This window comes from Elephas maximus, chromosome 2 (genome assembly GCF_024166365.1).
Source record: "Elephas maximus indicus isolate mEleMax1 chromosome 2, mEleMax1 primary haplotype, whole genome shotgun sequence".
In the NCBI taxonomy this organism is placed as follows: domain Eukaryota; kingdom Metazoa; phylum Chordata; class Mammalia; order Proboscidea; family Elephantidae; genus Elephas; species Elephas maximus.
Window position 1 is genome coordinate 75,237,464 of NC_064820.1, and position 22,785 is coordinate 75,260,248.

Consider the following 22,785-nt stretch of genomic DNA (forward strand, 5'->3'; position numbering starts at 1 on the left):
TTGAGTCATTTCTGACTCATAGCAACCCCACATACAACAGAACGAAACATTGCCAGGTTCTGTGCCATCCTTATAATTGTTGCTATGCTTGAGCCCATTCTTGCAGCTACTGTGTCATTCCATCTTATTGAGGGTCTTCCTCCTTTTTGCTGACCCTCTAATTTTCCTTCTCCAGGGACTGGGCCTTCCTGATAACAAACTAACGGTTTCTACATGTGCCTTTTAGTGACATTGATTACATTCTTCAAGTTGTATAACCATTCTCACTCTCCTTTTTAAAGTTGCTCCTCCCCCATTAACACAAATTAACTACCCCCTTAAAAAAAAAAAAAAAAGATTTCTATCTAATCTTTAAAGTTGCTTTAATCAGTTTGATCCCATATAGGTAGTTCTTAAAAGAGCATAATTCTCAAAGCAGACGTGTTTTACTAGTTAAACTAAACAATTGTTTGGTTTTCAGAAGATTTCAGGGGATATTTTTGGTTTAGGATTTAAAGATTATCTCAGGGTAATAGTTTCAGGAGTTTATCCAACCTTCATGGCTTCAGGAAGTCTGGAGTGTATAAGAATTTGAAATTCTGTTCTGCATTTTCTCCCTTTTATCAAGATTATTCTATGTAATCTTTGATCAGAATGCTCAGTAATGATAGCTGGGCACCATCTAGTTTTTCTGGTCTCATGGCAAAGGAGGCAGTTTTTCATGGAGGCAATTATCCACACATTCCATATTCTCCTCCTGTTCCTGACTGTCCTTCTTCCTCTGTTGTCCCAGGTGAATGGAAACCAATTGTTGTGTCTTGGATGGCCATTTGCAGGCTTTTAAGACCCCAGCACTGCTCATCAAACTAGGAGGTAGAACAGAAGCACTAAATGTGTTATTAGACCAGTTACTTGGAATGTCCCATGGAATCATATCCTTAAACCTCCAAACCAAGGAGCCAAATCCCATAGGGTTTTTTGGTTGTACATAAGCAGCTTCAACAGCAACTCTGTTTTCATACAAGGGGAATACTGTATTTCATAAAAGTGGAATATTATAATTGTCCCTCTGTGACTGACTTATTTCACTCAGCATGATGTTTAAATGTGTTTTTTATTTAAGAAACTGAGGAAAATTCTGTCCAGGAAACAGAATTGGAGAACAAAAAGTTTGGATCTGTTATAACAGCAGAGAGTAAGGAGCAGAGCAAATTGGCATGTGCACAGGTTATCGGAGGAACCAGTATTTCACAAGAAGCAAACATAACTGGAAGGTAAGAGAGGGAAGAGATTCTAGAGATCCTGTTTATATTTGGTTTTAACTATAGCAGTAACTATAACTTTAAGAATTTGATTGAAAAAGAGCTTCTGCTGTGTTAAATATATTTTGTAAGTTCAGAAACCATTGAATTAGATGATCTTTGAAGCACCTAGCTTTTAAAAATCGTTTATTCTGTGATTGTATGCCTGATTTCAAATACATACTAAAACTCTTTTTTAGAAGTGAAGCTCAAGAAGAGGGATCTCAAGAGGTACAGAGATTGTCAGTTGCTCCAGTAGTTTCTTCAGAGACAGGACCTCATACACTTGGTCCAGATAGGGGTCTCGGCGAGAGTCCTATTAAAGAGCCCCTGAGAAAGCATTCCAGTGGAGACAGTGTGCTTACACTTCATGAACCAGAGGTAAAAGTGTGTAAAATATAACAAGGGGTGGCTAAGACTGTTTCCCCCATTTAAAAAAAAAGTAAGATATAATTTACATGTACCTTTTTTATTGCACAGTTCTACAAGTTTTGATAAACATGTAGTTATGTAACCACTACCACCACAATCAATCTATGAACAATTCTGTCGCCCCAAAATATTCCCCGGTGCCCATTTGGAGTTACTCCCTCTTTCCGCCCCGGCCTCTGGCAATCACTGATCTGTTTTCTGTCCTTTTAGCGTTGCCTTTGCAAGAATATATTACAATAGAATTTTAAGTGTGTCTTTAGTCTCTGGAGCATAGAGATAAAACAGCTAATATCCAGCTTTGTTATAAAAGCTTTGAAAAAGGAATTGTACACAGAGAATTCACCTTTTGCTTTTAGCTCCTGAATCTGAGGAGTTCATCCACAGGGCGAGCATTTACTGAGATGTTACTACATGTCTGACACTGCGGGAGGTACTGGGAACACAATGTTGTAGGAGACAGATGACAACATGAATGGTCAAACACAGTGTGATAGGTGCTGTGAGAGAGGTTTGCCCAAGACACTATGGGAGTGGTGCTCAACGCCTTCCAAGCCTCTGGGAGTAGGCCCCAAGCTTAGAAATATTTTTACAGCTCCCCAGGGATTCCAGTGAGTAGACAGGATTGAGAGAGTCCCAAATCTTGAAGAGCAAGCATGAGTTAGCCAGTCATGTAAAGATCAGGTGTGAAACAGTATAACATGTTCAGGGAATTGTAAGTAATTATGAGTAGAATATAAATAAAGAGTGGTTAGAGATACAGTTGGAAAGGTAGCCTGGGGACAGATCATAAAAGGATTTTTATTACTTACTAAGGAGTTTGGACTGCATCCAAAGTTATGAAATTTCTCCCTCAACTTTTTTTTAAATAATTTCAAACTTAGAGAAAAGTTGGAACAGCAATGCAAAGTCTTCATATATGTCCTTCACTTGAATTCATGCATTTTTAAAATTTTGTCACATTTACTTTCTTTCTCTTGCTCTCCATCCCTACAGTTAGATCTATAGATAGATAGGTACTTTTTAAAAAACTGAACCATTTGAAAGTAAGTAGCAGGTATGACCCTTCACACGTAAGTACTCCAGCTTTTATTACATAAGAACAAGGACATTCTGCAGAGAAGTGATAGTACTATCATTATACTTATAAAATTTGACATTGATTCAATAATATTATGTAATATACAGTTCCTGTCTAAATTTCCCTAGTTGTCCTAATCATATCCATTATAGCTTTTTTTTTTTTTTTTTTTTTAAATTCAGGATCCAATCAACACTTTCACATTGCATTTAGTTGTCATTTCTCCTTAGACTCCTTTAATCTAAAGCAGTTTTCCTGGCTTTTTTCCTCTTTTGTGAACTTGACATTTTAGAAGAGTCCAGGCCAGTCCACAGTCTGGATATTTTTATTGCTTCCTAGTTATTAGATTCAGATTAAACATTTTTTGGCAAGATTTTACTACAATGATGTTGATGTGGCCTTCCTTTTGCATCATATCAAGAGGAGATACATAATATCAGTTTGTCCCATTACTAGTGATGCTAATTGATCTTTTGGCTAGGGGAGTGCCTGCCAGATTTCTCTATTGTAAATAGGCATCTTTTCCACTTTGTATTAGTAAGTAATCCGTGCCGTGAGACCTAGCAGTTTTTATACAGTGATTTTATTTTAGCGCCTCTTGATCTTTGCTTGAATTGATTATTAATGCAAAATGAGTTTTAAGATTTTAAGCAGTAAAGAATGACAATCAGAATTGCATTTTAGAAAGATGATGTGTTTGATTTTTGTGGAAACAGACTGGAGGGAGCCATACTAAAGGCAAGGAGACCATTTTGCCTCCATTTAGATGTTACCTACTAGTAACACAGTGGTTGGTATATAGGGGTAGAGAGAAAGTTGAGGGGTTTGCAGCTCCCAGTATTGACACTTCAAAAATCGTTTCATAGAATACAGATTTTTAACAGTTTAGTCAAGATTCCAATGTGTATGTCTGTATTTCAGTGAATAAAAAATGTATTGGGAAAGCTAAAAGATCCAAAACACTTGAAAAACTACATGTAGTTAAATAGGTTATAAACTAATATCTGTTAAAAATTATCAAGAAAACTTTTTAAAACTAAGATTTGGTCAATCCTACTTTTTCCTTTTAATTTTTCCTGGCAGTGTACACCAACTAGTATTCCAGAAGTCCAGCAAGAGAATGTAATCAGCCCTCAAGACTTACCAGGTATGATAATCTGCTTTAGTAAAATGTCATAGAACCTAATAGTATAATTTTAACCCCTGTATATAACTATAGATAAACAGTAAAAAAAGTTTTTTGTTTTTTTTTTTTTCTTAATATACTGTGGCCTTAGGGAGGGAGCGTGATATTCACTAATTAGATAGTAGACAAGAATTATTTTAGGTGAAGGGAAGGACAACACACAGTACAGGGCAAATGAGCACAGCTGGACTAAACTAAAAGCTAACAAGTTTCGTCAATACAACCAAACACTTTGCGGAACAGAGTAGCAGGGGTTGGGGTCTGGGGACCATTGTTTCCGGGGACATCTAGATCAAATGGCATAACAAGGTATATTAAGAAAATGTTCCGTGCTCAGCTACCGCCAACGACTGTCCTGACAGGGAACACAACAGAGAATCCCTGTTGGAGAAGGAGAAAAGTGGGATGCAGACCTCAAATTCTAGTAAAAAGACCAGACTTAGTGATCTGACTGAGACTGGGGGAACCCCAGAGGTTATGGTCCCCAGACTTTCTGTTAGCCCAAAACTAAAACCATGCCCGAAGCCAACTCTTCAGACAAAGATTAGACTGAACTTTAAGACATAAAATGATACTGGTGAGGAGTGAATTCTTGGATGCAGTAGACACATGAGACTATGGGGGCAGCCTGTTTGGAGGTGAGATGAGAGAAGGCAGAGGGGGACAGGAGTTGGTTGAATGGACACGGGAAATACAGGGCAGAGAGGAGGATGCTGTCACATTGTAGGGAGAGCAACTAGGATCACATAATAATGTGTGTATAAGACTTTGAGAAGCTAACTTGAATTGGAAACTTGAACATAAAGCACAATTAAAAATATATATATATCCACACACATGGTGGCCTTTTAAAAAACAAAAATAACTTGGTGTGTTGTATATAAGTTTTGTTATTCAGAATTATAAATCATCTCCATAATGTCTCATTATCCTTTATGAAATAACTTTTTGAGAGTGGGGTGTTTAAATTTTAGCCTTAGTGATAAGTTGTCATGAAACTGTTTTAGAAATGAAATAATAATTTTCTGTTGTTTCATGGCTCAGTTTTTTATGACTAACTTTTAAACTTTGATAGTGAATCTGGTTGCTAATGTACAGCAAGATGGAGAGGATGAGCAAACATTCATCTTAACTCTGGTGGAAATCCCAGCCGATGCAGTAGAAGAGTTTACTAACACCACTGCACAGTTAATGCCAAACCCTTTACTGCCAGCACCCATATTGGTTAAATCAAGGAATACAGAAGAAAGGAGTGACGTGAGGTAATTAATGAGCTAAACTCTTTTTGCTCAGAAGAAAAGTGCTTTATGTATTGATTGAACAAGCCATTCACTGACATTGTTTATAATTGCCATCAAGATCTTATTTAGTAATTTGTGGTAACTTAGAGAAGAAATGTAAGATGATTAATTGTGTCTGATAAGGATGCCATTTAAGTATATAAATGACATAATACTTTTATATGATACCTGTTTCTATAATGCCTGTTTGATATTTTAAGTATTTTGAAAGCTTTAAAAAAAAATTTGTGATCTGAGTCATAAAATGTAGTTACTTCATAAACATTCATATGTTTATTTTAAACTCTTTAAAATATTTGAAATAAATATACATTCACAAGAAGTTGCAAAAATAGTATATAGAGAGGTAACATTTTTATATTATTTCTAAAAATCTTATTTTCTTAATTGTAGAAGTATTTAGTTGTGTTTTAACAGTCATTGATTAAGACATCTGTCATCAAGTAACATTAAAAATTGAAGCCTTTTATATTTGGAAGGGACATTTTGGATTAAAAATTTAACTTTATAGATAAGGAAAACACTGCTTATGTACCTCAAATTTAATTCATCATTATGGAAACTAAGTTGTAAGCCTTTGTATATGAATGGAGCTAGAAACTAGCATTTGTGTGGCCATGAGCATGTGTACGTTAGTTATTCTGGAATCCACCAGCTGCTCCTTGGAAACCCTATGGGGCAATTCTACTTTGTCCTATAGGGTCACTATGAGTTGTAATTGACTTGATGGCAACGGGCTTCGTTTGGTTTTGGCGTTGGAGTTTTTTGGGCAGTTTTCGTTGGACTGGCTCAGGCTTTAACCTCATTAAGTAACCTCTAATTCACTGATTTAATATGTGTTTATTTTCTATGCAGCATGAGCTTTCCAGTAACTTCAATTGGTCAAGATGCCACATGTTTATCTAATTTTGGAAGAGATGATTCTGAAAAGCCTCTGGCTAACTTGGATCTTATATCTAGGAAGAGAGCTCATTGCAGGCTTGAAGAAAGTGACTGTGTTCCTCCTGCCAAAATAAGTTCACTGACTTCAAGAGATGATTGTCAGGAATATACCTCTGAGGTAAGATAGCATCATTAAGCGTCTTCCAGCAGATTTATTTCTGTTTTCTCCTTTAGACTCTTAAAGATATGTAATGATAAATCTAGTACTTTTCAGCGTGTATAATAGAGGTAAAACCGTTTTGGATTGTCACTTTCAGCCAGTTCTAGTTGAAAATTGGTGGACATTAATCATGAACCCACTCTTAACACTATGACAGTGGCTAAAAATAAGGACAAAAGCATCATACAGATCTGGAGTTTGGCTGTGCCACTTAATAGCAGTGAGACCTTAGACAAGTTACTGCGCATATCTGAAGGATGGTTTCCTGGTGTGTAAAATGATAATAGTAATCACCATTAGCACCCTGATACTTAAATAAAGCTTCCTAATGATTTTATGATTATTGGCCCTTTTCTGACTCCATTCTCATCTGTGCTAGCTTCTGACTTACTCTCTGGCCATATTGTTGGTCATCTTCAGGTGCTCTCTCTTCTGTATAAAACATTCCCATGAAAAACACACAAACTTCTTCTTTAGCTCAGTCATCACTGCCTCAGGGAAGCCTGACCTCTGAGGTGTTGGTTTTATGGCAACTTTTTGTTTTTGTTTCTGGCATTCATCATAGTTTGTAACTATATTATGGAAAAGTCTATTTAGAACCCATATTCTCAAAGGGAAAGTTGAAGACCAATATCCCTTGGATGATAGCAAATACAGAAGGCAGTACATATCTTCATATATCTGGTAGGTGAACAGTGGTATCCCACAGTAGTTTTAATTTCTCTTATTATGAGTGAGGTTGAGCATCTTTTCATATACTTAAGAGTCATTTGTGTTTCCTTTTCTATGAAATGATTCTTTATATTCTTTAACCATTTTTCAACCGAGTTGTTAGCCTTTTTCTTATACATTTGGATGAACTCTCAATTGTATATACACCTGTGATGTGAGCTTCAAATATTTTTTCCCAGTCATTTGTCTTTTGACTCTACTTTTTGTGGTTTTCTCATGCATACTTTTTTGGTTAATTTTTTAATGTGAAAATTTTCAAACATACATAAAAGTAGGCAGAATAGTATAATGTACTCCCATGTGCTAGTCACTAAGTTTCAGCAATTTAAACAAGTGTATCTGTTCATTGGACTTATTTGTGATTTTTATTTTCTAAACTTTGTTTTACCATTTTAACAATAGAGGAAATCTTGTAAAAAATTGATTTTATAATTTTTAATTCTAGAATGCACATATGCTGCATTCAGATAGACATACAAACGTTTTCTTTTTCTGTAGTTAGTTTATCATTCTTTCGTGTTTGACTTCTAGGGATTATGTTATACGTTGGAAGACCTTCTTTGAGATTTAAAAAAATTTCTTCTAGCTCATGTTGTTGCTGTGTCTAGAATTTATAGAGTAGAGCCAACTTAATTTTCCCCACTGATTTTAAATTCCACTTTTTAAAAGTATTAAATCCCATATGTGTTTGGGTGAAGTATTGGTTTCCTAGGGCTGCTGTAACAAGGTACCACAGATTGGGTGGCTTAAAACAACAGAAATTTATTCTCTCACGGTTCTGGACGATAGAAGTCTGAAATCAGGGTGTTGGCCATGTTCTCTCTGATGGCTATAGGAGAGGGACCCTTCCTGGCCTCTTCTAGCTCCTGGTGGTTTCAGATGTTCCTTGGCTGTGGCAGCGTAACTCCAGTCTGCTTCTGTCTTCACATGGCCATCTTCCCCCTGGGTCTCTCTTTGTCTTCTCTTCTGAGGATGATACCAGTCATTGGATTAAGGCCCTCCCTACTCCAATATGACATCTTGTTATCTTAACTACCGTAATTGCGTCTGCAAAGATTCTGCCTTAGTTTCCTAGTGCTGCTATAACAGAAATACCACAAATCGGTGGCTTTAATGAACAGAAATTTATTTTCTCACAGTTGAGGAGGCTAGAAGTCTAAAATCAGGGCACCAGCTAGGGGAACGCTCTCTCTTTCTGCTCTGAGGGAAAATCCTTGTCAGCTTCTCTAGCACTCTCCTCGGTGTTCCTTGGCGATCTCTGTGTAGCATTTATCTTTTTCCATTCAGGCTAGCTGCTTCTGTGCTTAGTTTGCTCTTTTATGTCTCAAACATAATTGCCTTAAGATACATTCTACACTGACGTGGTGTCATTAATGTAAAAAAGAAAACCATATTCCCAAATGGGATTATATTCACAGGTATAAACAAAAAACCAAACCCACTGCCTTCGAGTCGATTCTGACTCGTAGCGACCGTCTAGGACAGCGTAGAACTGTACCATAGAGTTTCTAAGGAGCGCCTGGGTGGATTCAAACTGCTGACCTTTTGGTTGGCAGCTATAGCACTTTAACCACTGTGCCACCAGGGTTTCCATTCACAGGTATAGGGATTATGATTTACAACGTTCATTTTTGGGGAACACAATTCAATCCGTAACAGACCCTATTTCCAAATAAGGTCATATTCACAGGTACCCCAGGTTAGGACTTCAACATAATTTTTGGTGGGACACAATTCAGTCTATAATAAATGTGTTTCTGAACTTTCTTTTCTTTTACATTGTTCTACCTACCTGTTATGGGGCAAGTATCACATTGTTTTAATTATTGGAGCTTTATGATGCGCTCAGTACCCATCACCCAATGCAATTTTCTTCTTTTTTCAGATTTCTCATAGTTGCTTATATGTTCTAAAATGTGTATGAATTTTAGAATTTCCTTGTTCAGATTTTTTAAGAATCCAATTGCTGCTTGTATTAGGATCAAATTACCTGGCTGATTAACTTAGGGAAAATTGACCCTATAATTATGACGTTGAATATTCGTATCTAAAAACATGGCATGTCTTTCTATTTGTCTTGTGTATTTCATGGTATTTTAATTTCTTCTTCATGTAGATCTTGTACATTTCTTATTAGTTATCCTTAAGAATTGTAATATTTTTTGCTGTTATCAATAGGTTCTTTTCTGTCTAGATACCTTATAGAGTTATCTCATTGTATGTGGTAATTTTTCAGTTGATTCTCTTGGGTTTCCTAGGTGAACAGTCATATCATCTGCAAATAAGATTTTAATTCTTCTACTTTTTAGAGCTTTGATTTCTTTATTTAATTATATTGTCTAGTATAACTCAAAAGCAGTGTTAAAAATAATATTGATAGTAGACATCTTTTTCTTATTCCTGACTTTAATGGAATGCTTTTAGTGTTTATTAAGTAGGATACTGGCTTTTGGATTGTGATAGTTATATATTATGATGTTAGGAAAATGTGTATCTATTTAGTCTTACTGAGTTTTTTTTCCCAAGAATGAATGTTACCAGAAGGCTTTCCCAGAAGTAGAGATGATCGTACATTTTTATCTCCTCAGAGCTGTTGAATTATATTAATAGATTTCATAGTATAACATCATCTTTGCATTTCTAGAACAAACTCTACTTGATCATGGTATATTAGTCTTTTGATGTTTTGCCAAATTAAACTTGTAATAATTAATTTGGTATTTTGGCACTGGTATAAGTGAGACTGGTTTGCAGTTGGTATTGATCTAATGCTGGATTTATAAAAGGCACTTGAAAGCTTTTCCTGTTCTACTGTGCTGTAGAAGAGTTTAAAAAACAGTGGCAATGTCTTTTCCATAAATATTTGGTAAAATTCCCATAAGATGTTGCCTGACCCTAGAGGTTTCTGGGAGATATGTAGTTCCTTTACTTTAAAAAAGAAAGAAGATTAATTTTAATCAATAAATGGGTTCTAACATTTTTGTAAATTTTCTTAAAACAGGTATGTTCAGAGGAATTAGTAAATGTTTTTGAGGAAACAGGTGAGTGAAATAAATTTTAACCTGATTGCATTTTACTGAGTATCCCTGATCTTTGATGTACCTTGTTCAAATTTGAAATTGAAGCAGTCTTGCTTACTTTTCTTTAGGAGTCATAGCTTTGTTATCAGCAGTTTCTCTTCCCTGTTGATATCTTGGATTTTGGCTACCTTTGGTAGCCAGGGAGTCTCTGAGTAGTGCAGATGGCTAATGTGCTCAGCTGCTAACTGAAAGGTTGGAGTTCAAGTCTACCAAGAGGTGCCTTAGAAGAAAGGCCTGGCAATGTGCTGCTGAAAACCTTGTGGGACACAGTTCTACTCTGGCACATATGGTGTCACTATGAGTTGGAGTTGACTAGATGGCAACTAGGTTTTTTGCGGGGGAGGGGGAAGGCGGGGTAGCCAAAAGAAGCTCCTTTCATCCTGTAACTAATAGAAAATCATGAATACAGAGATTTTCTTGAAAAGCTCAACAGCTGCATTTTGGGAATTAGAAGGCTGCATATAAAGTTTTTATAGGTCCTTAGCTTTACACAGAGAGGTCCCTAGGTGGTGCAGATGGTTTGCGTATGACTGCTAAGCTAAAGGTTGGCGGTTTGAACCCACCCAGCAGCACCATGGAAGAAGGGCATCCTGATCTGCTTCCATAAAAGATTATAGCCAAGAAAGTCTTATGGAACGCTTGTACTCTGTAACACATGGGGTCATCATGAGTTAGAGTCAACTTGATGGCAGTGGGATTGGTTTTGGGTTTTAGCTTTACCGTGAGAATTAGATTGATAACAAAAAAAACTAAAACCCCACTGCTGTCGAATCAGTTCCAACTCATAGTGACCCTATAGGGCAGAGTAGAACTGCCGCATAGGGTTTCCAAGGAGTGCCTGGTGGATTTGAACTGCCAACCTTTTGGCTAGCAGCCATAGCATTTAACCACTACGCCACCAGGGTTTCCAGATTGATGCTAAAACCTATAAATTGCTGTCAAGTTGACTCTGACTCATGGTAACTTGATGTGTATCAAAGTAGAACTGTGCTCCATAGGGTTTTCAATGATTTTTTTTTTCCAGAAGTAGGTTGCCAAGCCTTTCTTTCAGGGTACCTCTGGGTGGGTTCGAATCTCCAACCCTTCAGTTAGCAGACTGTTGTGTTAATCGTTTATATCACTCAGAGATTCCTAGATTACTACTAGAGAAGCTGAAAAGAGATCTTATTAGGCTTAAGCCACTTCTGGAGGCTGAAAGATCTTGGGCCTTCTATTTTTACAGGAATTTTTGTCTCTTTGGAGTATTAAAATGTTTTTCTCATATCTTATACATCTCTTTGTTTTCATTTTTTTCCTCATATTTTTCCTCATTTCTTTCAAACCTGCTATACCTTAGGCTTATCAGTCACATCTTCAGCCATTGCTTGACAGTGGTAGTGGCACTCGGCAATAAAAGTTGCTGATGGCATCTTACAGAATTAGAGTTACAGGGTAGAAGAGTTTGATAATCTATGATAGTTCTGATTCTTTAAAACAGTTATAATAGTAATAGTGTCATAGATTTAATCTCAATTATCCCAGTTTTGACTGTGAAAATATTATGGTGACAGTTTCCAGCCTCTAGAAATGTCCTGAGGTTTCTGCCTTCCATCTCCACCATTCAATGATAGAAGTATTTAAAATATCACAACACACTGAAGTCTGAAGTATTAATGAATATATTAGATGCCTCCTGTAATGGGGTTTCTTTTAGCAGTTACACTTATCAGCTTGATTCTGCCTTCATGGCGCTAGAAAGCTCTCTATGGTAACAAGACCTTAGAAACAGCTATCCTAAGGTGGAAGAAGGACTAGAAGAAGCATTGGTGGTGCAGTGGTTAAGCGCTTGGCTGCTAACCGAAAAGTTGGCGGGTTTAAACCCGTCAGCTGCTTCTTGGCAGAAAGATGTGGCAAACTGCTTCCATAAAGACTTACAGCCTTGGAAACCGTATGGGGCAGTTCTACTCTGTCCTATAGAATCACTGTGAGTCAGAATCAATTTGATGGCAATGGGTTGGGTTTTGGTTTTTGTAAGGGAAAGTCTTCTATTTAACAAGAAATTTCACGTTATTTTGTCCTAATTACTTGGATTTTGTTCACTGTTTAGTTTAGGAAAGAGAACTCTTTAGCTAAACTGAGTATTTGAGAATCTGTGGGTTTTATTTTTCTGTAATAACACAGATACTTGAGAGTAACCACCTAAATTTTGGATTGGCTTAGCTTCCACATTTTAACAAACCTTGAATTATTAGAAAGTGATCACCCTGTCATTTTGGTGGTTCAAGAAATATTTATGGAGAAAGATTTTCTAGGTCAAAATGATATTAATATGACTATTTGGTATCTGAATGCAGAAGCTGTTACCATAGCTAGTAAGCAGTTGCGATACTCTTAACAGCACAGCTAACTCACAAACCATAGTTTAACTTATTCTCATTAGGATAAGTTTATAATAGAATACCATGATGACTTTTTTCCTTCAAATATTATAGTTAGATTGAATTAATTTCAGAGTGTGCTTACCATTTGTTTCTTTTTTTGAAGGGGAGTCTTCCAAGCGACGCAATATTTTCCCTACCTCAGGAAGCACATATGCAACTCCAGAACCTCAGAAAGAGCAACTTGAACCCGCTTTGCAGAGCACAGAAACCGTATCTCTTGATAAAATAGTAGATTCACATGAAGAAAGGAATACAACTCAGTTACCTCAGGATGGGATGGTTGTGTCTGATAAGGAAGAAAGAACTGGTGCTGCTTCTAAATCTCACCAAATGGATAGCAAAACATCATCTTCGAAAACCCCCCTATCCAGGTATCCTGAGAAAATCTTTAATAAATGTTCCTTTCCCTCCACCCCCACTGGGTAAATAAAAGCTATACAGAACAGATGTAATATGTATATAAACTTTAAGTCCAACACTAAGAATAGTGTTTTATAAATGTATTACTCTGTCAGTAATGTAAAAGGAAAGAGTTTCAACAAAGGAAATACAGTAATGTCAGACACTTGGAAGACTTTTCAGATAAATATATATTCCATATAACAAGAACCTAATTTGTTAAAGTGCTGAAACTTTGGCTATTTAAGTAGGAGATCTTTAGAATGTATTGCATACTTTCTCTTCTGGATTGTCCGTGGTTGTTAAACAGTAGCTATCAATGCATAAGTAGATGGTAGGAGACATAGGGCTGACACCAGAGGTTGCTATGGAAATTGTTATATTGAAGTCCCAAATAACGTGTGCATTTTTCTCTTTTGTGATTGTCCGTAGAGATAAAACCATGGCTTTCTCCCTGTAAGTGTGGAATTTAAGACCAAACCCAACTTCTTTCACACTATTTTCCTCATACTGTAGAAACTAGTCTTAGAGGTTATCAGTAAGTATTGGCTTGTCAGCAGCATTCAAAACATTATCTGTTTTTTTGGTATTAGTGACAAAAACAAACAGTGGCTAAAGCAGTGATTTCCTTCTAAGGCATCTGTAGCTTGAGCACCTGTTGTTTTTGTAACATAAGCTACAGAGAGGTAAAGCTCGGTACCATCTTTTCTGGCCTTAGAGATGTATTGAGAATAGAATGAAGTGTCATAGGGGGTCTGGGTTAAAATAGGTCGAGAAACTGTTCTAGAACAGGAGGCAGCAAGCGTTTTTTGTAAAAGGACATATCGTAAATATTTTAGTCCTTGTGGACCATATGCGGTTACTCCTTCTGGCAACTACTTAACTCTGCTGCTGTAGAATAAAAGCAGCCATAGACAATATGTAAACGTGTGAGCATAGCTGCGTTCCAGTCAAACTCATTTACGAAATCAGGTGGTAAGCTGCGTTTGACCACGGCACTGGACTGGACTGAAGCTGCATTTGACCTGGGACCGTAGTTTGCTAACTCTTGCTTTAGAGCCTTGCTATTCAAGTGTGCTCCCAGGATCAGCTGCTTGACTGTCTGTTGGGAACTTGTTAGAAATTCAGGACTCAGGCCCCACCCTTCACCAGCTCTGTCAGAATCTGCATTTTAATAAGGTCCTCAGGTGATTTGTATGCACAAGTAACATTTTAGAAGCACTGCCCTGGAGTGAGCTTTGACCTTTGTCACAACTACATGTCATTGTGTAGTGGTATCAGTAGTTAGTAAAGTGTGTCATTTTAGCATTAATGGAAAGAGACTGGTATTAAGAATGTGTCTTCCTGGATATTCCTGAGTATCTTTACATTTGCATTTCTAGACCTGGCCGAAGACCCCTGGGATTTTTGTCTTTAATTTGTTCAAAGAATAGTTTGGAGTCTGATGAACCTACTCAAGTCCATAGTAAGAAGCGCCTCAAACCTCTTATACCTGTATCAAGAAAAAATTTGAAAAGACCTAATCCACCTAATGAAAGCCAGAAAAAAATCCAAGAGTCCTCTGATCAACTTCCATCTTCAAGTCTTGTTGTTAATACACAGTCTGAGAATACTGACAGTTTAGCCGCTCAGGTATGTGGTAACTACTGTATTTTATTGTTTTTAGAAAATGGGTTGGATGCCAGATACAAGGAAAAAAACATGGTAATTGTTATTTTCATTTATATGTCAGGAATTATTGCAGTACAGCTCCTGTCCATGTCCTCCTCATCAAGCTCCCGCCTCCCTTACTGGAAGAAGAAGTGGTGTTGAATTAGGAAGTTACAGCTAGTTTAGTACAGAGCTGTTGAACTAGTCATAAACGGACATTTGATAGCCATTCTTTTAATACGAAGACCTTCCCGGTCTGTGGAAATAAAAGGAAGGAGTCTCTGAATTTTGTTTGCCTTAGGAGAAATGTCCTGACACCTACGAGAATTCAAAGAAGCATAAAACTAGAATTCGTTGGAATGTTTCATCTCTATGCATTCTAACTGCTGTCCAGATTGATAGCTAGTGCTGGGATGGAAAAATCTGTGGACCTGTACCCAAGATTTTGGAAGAATATTGGGGTGACTTATTGGTTGTTCTGTAGCAGAATTCTTGCTTTCTATGGGGACCTGGGTTTGATGCCCAGCCAGTGCACCTCATGCACAGCCAGTCACCACCCACCTGTCACTGGAGGCTTATGAGTTACTATGATGCTGAACAGATTTCAACAGAGCTTTCAGACTAAGATGGACTAGGAAGAAAGGCCTGGCAAGCTACTTCCAAAAATCAACCAATGAAAAACCCTGTGGATCACAACAGTCTGATTCCCAGCCAGCCATGGGGATGGTGCAGAGCTGGGCAGCATTTTGTTCCATAACGGGGTCGCCATGTGCAGGGGCCAACTCAATGCCAGCTAACAACAACAGCAAAGACCCCAACGAACAATAGGCTAATTATCATCTACTGGGTAGTATGAGCCTCAAAGAAAGGGGGACTTTCACGTAAAGATCATCTTTTAAATTTTTTTTTAATATTTTCTGAGACCAAGATTATTGCCAAATTGCTTTGTAGAAGGGTTGTTATAATTACCATCAACTTAGCAGTGCCAGCTTCATCACTTCCTTGCCAGCATTATTAACACTTCAAAAAAATTTTTTTTCCTTATTTAATGTAATTGTGGAAGGGTAGAAATGTCATTTCATTGGTTTAATTTTATTTTCTCTGTTGTTGTTGTTCCTCTTCTGCTGATTTATAGCTTTTAGAATCTTAGTGGCTTTCTTACCAACTTGTATGAGATCTTTTTGTAAAAAAGCCAAGTACCTTTTTAACTTTTTGCTGCAAGTAATTTTTCCCAAGGTATTTACTTTTTTAAGTTTTGGCGGATTTTGGATATACATACATCTTAAATTTTTAAGTAGTCAAATCCATGACTTTTTTTTCTTTGTAATTTCTTAATCGCTTTTATAATTAGGAAGTTTTTCTTCAGGGTTATAAAATTTTCAGTAATCAATTTTTAAAAATTAACTCTAGTTCATGGTTATTTACTTTGGAGCATAATTGTATGACGTGAGGATCTAAATTAGTTTTTACATTCAATTGCTCTTTTTTTAAATAAGTAATATACGTGTTTCAAAATCCACAGTCTACCAAAAAAGGATTTTTTTTTTCCCTACCTCTGTCTTTAGCCTCCCAGTTCCCCTTTTCCACAGGCACGTGGTGTTACCAGCTTCTGGTTTACTTTTCCAGAGGTACTTTATGTATGCCAGAAAAACAAACCCGTTGCCGTGGAGTTGATTCTGACTTACAGCGACTCAATAGGACAGAGTAGAGCTGCCCCATGGGGTTTCCAAGGAGTGGCAGTTGGATTCGAACCTCTGGCCTTTTGGTCAGCAGCCAGACACTTAACCACTGTACCACCAGGGCTCCCATTTTATGTATACACAAATGTAAGCTTCCTTCTTTTTTTAGACACGGGTAATAGCATACTGTTCTATACTTTGCTTTTCTCACCTAACAATATGTATTTGAGATCTTTGAGAAAACAGTACTGAAAGAGCTTCCTCAGTCTTTTTTTTTTTTTTAATTAAACTTTTTATTTTGAGATAATTATAGTTTCACCTGTACTATGGTTTCATAGCACAGAGAGATCCCATGTACCCAGCTTCCCTCAATGGTAACATCTTACAAAACTATGGTACACTATCACAACAGGATATTGATACAGTCAAGACAGAGACCAGTTCCATCACCACAAAGATCCTTTGTATTCCTTCTTATACCTACCTCTCTCCTGCCCCTACCCAGTCCTTAACCTCTGGCAACCTATTCTCCATTGAACCTGTCATTTCAAGAATGTTGTGTAAATGGAAGCGTATGGTATGTGATCTTTGGGGACTGGCTTTTTTCACTCAGCACAATTCCCTGGAGAGTCACCCAAATTGTTACGTGGATCAATAGTTTGTTCGTTGTTAGTGCTGAATAGTATCCTGTAGTGTGGAGTCTCACAGCTTTGTTTAACTATCGGTCTGTTGATGGACATCTGGGTTGATTTCAGTTTTTAGCGATTACATTCATGTACAGTTTTTTGTATGAAAAGTTTCTATTTTTCAGGGATAAATGCCCAAGCATGTCCTCATTATTTTTAATGAGTGTATATTCCATTGTTTGGATATACCCTAGAGTGATACTAGTCTCACACTGGTAGGCATTTAAATTGTATTTGGAAGCTATTTCCAACAATGTAGTAATAACTAACTTATAAATAGGTCTTTTGCACACTTACCTATAGGTTAAATTCCTGGAAGTAAAGTTGCTGATAAAAAAGCATGATTGTTCTTTTGACAGATACTACCTAGTTTTCTTCCCTAGAGATTGTATCAGTGTCTACTCTTATCAGTAGTATATGAGTGGGCCTTTTTCCTCATATTAATGTTATCAAACTTTTTCAGTTTTGACATTTATTGTAGGTTTAATGAGCATATACTTACTGAGTGAGGCTGAGCATCCCTTCATGTGTTTCAGCCATTTATGCTTTATTTTATGTGAGCCATCTGTTCATACCACTTGATTTTTTTTTTTTTAATTAGGTTATTGGTCTTTTTCATATTGATTTGTAGACGCTCTTATTATATTAAGGAAAAAAGCCCTTTGTGATATATGTTGCAAATATTTTTTCCCAAATATGTCATTTGTCTTTTGATTTTGCATGTGGTTGTTTTTGCCATGCAAACATTTTTTATTTTTATGTAGATGAATTTATTAATCTTTTCTTCATTGATTTCTAGCCTTCATGTCATTTAAACAGATACCCCCACCCCAAATCCAGGATTATAAAAGTGTTTTTTCGTGGTCTCCTATAGTAGTTTGTTTTGTTTTGTTTTACATTTAGTTTTTTTTTTTTTTTAATTGTGCTTTAGGTGAAAGGTTACAGTGCAAATTAGTTTCTCTTTCAAAAATTTATAGACAAATTTTTTGTGTGACATTGGTCGCAATCCCTGCAATGTGTCAGGACTTTTCCCCTTTTCCACCCTGGGTTCCCCATCATTTAAATCTTTTGATCCATCTAGAATTTATTTTGGTGAGGCATAGGTCTGCCCCCTCCCCCCCCAAATGGTTATAGTGTTGTCCAGCATCATTATTCAGTAATTCATATTTTATCAAAATGTCCTTTTATCAGATACTGTATTTCCAAGTGTGTTAGGGCTATTGCTAGTCTTCTCATATATTGATAAATCTGTCTTTTCTTGTGTCAATACTACGCTGTCTTAATTTCTTACAGATTTTAAGTATGTTAATTTTTGATAAGGTCTCTTTGATTTATGACGTTTCCTTTGAGTGCTGTTCTGTTTCATGGGTCTGTCTATTATACTACTAATAAAAATGTTTTAAATATATACTTAATAACAATGTATTTTTCTACATTACTGAAAACATGGAAACTAGGGTAAAGTAATGGATCGTATAAATACACTGTAATTTATTTAATCTGTTTTTTCACATTTAGCTGCTTCTGATTTTATTGTAAGTAATGCTACAGATTATCTTTTTCATAAACCTCTTATGTCTATGATTATTTTCTTAAGATGACAGCATAGAAATGAAATTGTTGGGTCAGTGAGTATGAACATTTTAAAGCTTTTAGTATTTATTGCTCTGTTGCTTTTCAAACAATTTATACAAATTTAGACTACCACTAAAAACCACTAGCAATGTATAAATGTTATACAGCAGACTTATATTTATTCCCTTCTTAGGTTCCTTGTGATCAGCCCTTACTGAAAGAAGAATGTGAAAGTGGCCAAAATCAGACATCTGAAAAGGAGCCAACCACCATCTCTCAATATTTCTTTAGTGATATCTTCATTGAAGTGGATGAAACAGAGTAAAACAGGCTTCTTTTTTTTTTTTTTTTTTGAGCCTGGGATTTCCAGATTAAATTACATTAACAAAGCAGTATTTAGAAAGAAACATCACTGTCTATTTTTATTTAGGTTGATTTTGAATATTTAATAAGCTTGATTTTGAAGCTTTTATACTCATTGGGAAACACTGCTGATTAATTCAACATTTTGGAAATGCCAAGCAATTGAGACTGCATTCTCAGACAGAAATCACACCTCTTGTTTACATTTTGACTCTTCCTGTGCTGAGCACACACGGACATTTTAGAATGTCGTAGATAAATGTCTCTTTGTATAAATCACAGTACCGACATATGTAGAGATTGATTGTATTTAACATTTATCGAACTTCTTTTTGTAAAGTTTTTTTTTTTTTAATGATGAAGGCCTTTTCAGTTGCCTCTAAGTATGTGAAAGTAAATTGTGAAACTCCACTTTAGTATGGTAAATGCTAAAAACTTTTCTATTATCAACTATTTGACTGAAAAATATGTATTTTTATAATTCACATTGATGTAACATTTGTCCTAATTGAAGAACTAGTATTTAAACTTATTATTTATGAAGATGCAACATCAAAGAGCTTATTTATTTTTAAATTTTTTATTTAAAAGGATATCCAGTTTTAATTATTTTCATCTCTCAGATTGTGGGTAAAGAAGGCATTAACAAATTTGTTTGTCTCCTTCCCCTGTTTAATTTTTAAAGATATTTTAAGTGATATAACAAAGTGTGTGGATAGTGTGTATGTTTTGAATACATTTTTCTCATAGTTTAGTATATTGCCTTTCTACTGTGAATTTTTTGTTCTTATTTTGTGGATAATCTCAGGATTCACATGAAGGGAAAAAAACGTTAACTTCATGTCTGAGGCAGATTCCATACAACATACAGTCCATTATACACATATATTCCTCTTTTTAAAAAACTTTAAATTCCTTGTTTTTCCCATTAAATTCTGCACAAAGAACTCTTAAGCCTTTAAGCACAGAACTTAATTGCGATGTTAAAAACAGAAAATAATGATAAGGCTTGATAAAGTTGGTGATTATCATCAATATGAACTTAAGGGTTATTTTTAATTTAAAGATTGGATGATTTACGTATGTAACTGTCGTATCTACCTAAGCACATCTTTATTGGTTCAAAGTAAAGTTCTAAAAGAGCATTCTTCATTTGAAAAACTTCCTGGGTTCATAATACACTCAATTGGGAGTTGGAAACTTTTTCTGGGAAATATTTTTGGCTTCTGTGCCAAATAGTATTTGTGGCAACTACTCATCCCTTCCATTGTAGTGCGAAAGCATCAATAGACAATACGGAAACAAATGGCCTGCCTGGACTTGATCCCTAGTTTGCTGGCACCTGCATTAGACAGCAATTTTCTTACTTTATGTTGGCGAAGCCTATGAGTTATTTGTCTTTGAAGTCATAAGTTGTGCCTCAGTTGTGTTGATTCTATTATGAAATGATTAGCATTTCATCTGGAAAAATTTTAAAGCCTAGATAATTATGTTCGTATATTACAAAAAGGTAGCCAGGTTTCAGGCTCATTAGGAAAATAGGATATGGCTCAGCAAGTTACGAGAGTAATGCTTATTTATTGAAATTATTGCTGTTAGAGCATTTCTTATTCATTGTCTTCTAGTGAAATTTACGGTTTAATTTTTTGGTCACAAAAGAGGATCTATAAATTTGAGTGGAAATTCTCTATAGGCATTTATTTCATGTGATTAACAAGTTCCAAAAAATCATGGTAGTAACTCACATTGCTGTTTTAATACTCTGTTTTTGTAATTAAAAAAGAAAGTCTCATTCTGAAAAAAGCTGCTTTCTCTTAATTAGTGTTCGAATATTAAATTGCCACAATTAAACTATTGTTTTATCCCTTGTGTAATATTTATTTTTTTAACTTTGTTAATACCTGTCACTTGCTCATCTATAGTAAATTTTGTGGAAAATGGAATTTCTTATTGTATAAAGAATGATTTTATCTTTGGACATTGTGTTAGAGAATCAAGTCAGCCAGCTAAATTATCCTACTGTTATATCCTTAAAACTAATCTTGCAAAAAGAGAAACTTAATCAATGTATTTATCTTACAAGGTGGAAAGACTTTTCACACCTGTGTTAAGTCTGATTCATATAAAGATGTTGCAGAGAATTTGTATCTTATAAACCTTAAAAGAGATATGATTAAAGGTCTTTATCTTTTCTTGACTTTTACTCCTGAACATTTAACGTCTTAGCAAGTGATCAACATAATGGTTTAAAAGCCTAATTGTTGGTAAATGATTGAGGCACAGATAAGAATATTAATATACACTGTTTGCCACCATGTTGTTTCAAATAGGAGTGCCCATGTATAGTATTTTGCTTGAAGAAGTCTTGACAATAAAGCAATATCTGTAATTTGTAAGTTTTCTTGTTCCAAAGAAAGCAGTTACGATGTATGAATTATGTAAATAAAAGTTATTTTATACAATTTCTGTTGTCATTTTCTTACTTTTCAAAAGACTAAATAAAGATATTTATGTACATTTAACCAAAACTGGTTATTCTCTTTCAACTGCAGTTTATAGTTGTCCCTTCCTGTCCAGGAGGGATTGATTTGAGGACACCCTGAGGATACCAGAATCTTCGAGTGCTCAAGTCTTATATAAAATGGCATAGTATTTACAAGTAACCCATGCACATCCTCCCATATACTTTAAATCATCTCCAGATTAGTTATACTACCTAATACAATGTAAGTGCTATGTAAATAGTTGTTTTTATCACAATTGAAGACTTCCTCTGAAAGGTAGTCTGTCTATGAGTGTCTTGAGCTCTTCTGGGAATGCTTATGCAGCCTCGGCCGATTCTCTTGTGATCTTTAAGTTCTTGAAGCTGTAGCGCTTTACACAGGTAGCCAGTCATCCCTTGGTGGCGTTGTTAGGTGCCCTCGAGTCAGTTCCAACCTGTAGCAATTTTATGTTCAACAGAACAAAACACTGCCCAATCCCGACACCATCCTCAAAATCGTTGCTGTGCTGTTGTTACAGCTACTGTATCAATCCATCTCATTGAGGATATTCTTTTTTTGCTGACCCTCTACCAAGCATGATGTCCTTCAGGGACTGATCCCTCCTGATAACATGTCCAAAGTATGTGAGACGAAGTCTTGCCATCCTTGCTTCTAAGGAGCATTTTGTCTGTACTTCTTCCAAGACAAGATTTGTTTGTTCTTTTGTCACTCCATGGCGTATTCAATATTCTTCACCAACACCATAAGTCAAAGGCGTCAATTCTTCAGTCTTATTCATTGTCCAGCTTTCACATGCATATGAGGTGATTGAAAAACACCCTGGGTCAGGTGCAATTAAGTCTTCAATTTGACATCTTTGCTTTTTGACTCTTTCACAGCAGATTTGCTTGACGCAATGCATCGTCTGATTCCTTGACTGCTGCTTGCATGGGTGTTGATCTTGGATCCAAGTAAAATAAAATCCTTGACAATCTCAATCTTTTCTCCATTTATCATCATGATGTTTTTTGGTCTATTTGTGGGGATTTTTGTTTGTTTTATGTTGAAGTGTAATCCATACTGAAGGCTGTGGACTTTGATCTTCATTAGTAAGTGCTTCAAGATGTCTTCACTTTCAGCAAGCAAGATTGTGCCATCTGCATATCATAGGTTGTTAATGAGCCTTCCTCCAATCCTGTTGCTCTGTTCATATAATTCAGCTTCTGGGATTGTTTCCTCTGCATACAGATTGAATAGATACGGTGATAGGACCCGATGCACACCTTTCCTGACTTTAAACCGTGTACTATCCCCTTGTTCTGTTTGAACGGCTACTTCT

General features: G+C 36.0%; 1 protein-coding gene across 3 annotated transcripts in view; it reads left to right on the forward strand.

Annotated features, from left to right (window-relative positions):
* The window catches only part of BDP1 (B double prime 1, subunit of RNA polymerase III transcription initiation factor IIIB), a 118,677-nt gene extending 97,291 nt beyond the window's left edge, over positions 1 to 21,386 (forward strand). For 2 of the 3 annotated variants that reach the window (XM_049865228.1, XM_049865238.1), the window contains exons 31-39: positions 1,103 to 1,253; positions 1,481 to 1,661; positions 3,874 to 3,937; positions 5,052 to 5,238; positions 6,133 to 6,337; positions 10,113 to 10,152; positions 12,715 to 12,982; positions 14,393 to 14,642; positions 18,794 to 21,386. In XM_049865228.1, coding sequence (XP_049721185.1) covers positions 1,103 to 1,253; positions 1,481 to 1,661; positions 3,874 to 3,937; positions 5,052 to 5,238; positions 6,133 to 6,337; positions 10,113 to 10,152; positions 12,715 to 12,982; positions 14,393 to 14,642; positions 18,794 to 18,925 — 1,478 coding nt within the window. In that variant the 3' untranslated portion in view covers positions 18,926 to 21,386. Of the gene's footprint in view, positions 1 to 1,102; positions 1,254 to 1,480; positions 1,662 to 3,873; positions 3,938 to 5,051; positions 5,239 to 6,132; positions 6,338 to 10,112; positions 10,153 to 12,714; positions 12,983 to 14,392; positions 14,643 to 14,742; positions 15,811 to 18,793 lie in introns of those variants that run through there. The other variant, XM_049865246.1, reaches the window with a different exon arrangement.
* Positions 21,387 to 22,785: the final 1,399 nt, after the last annotated feature.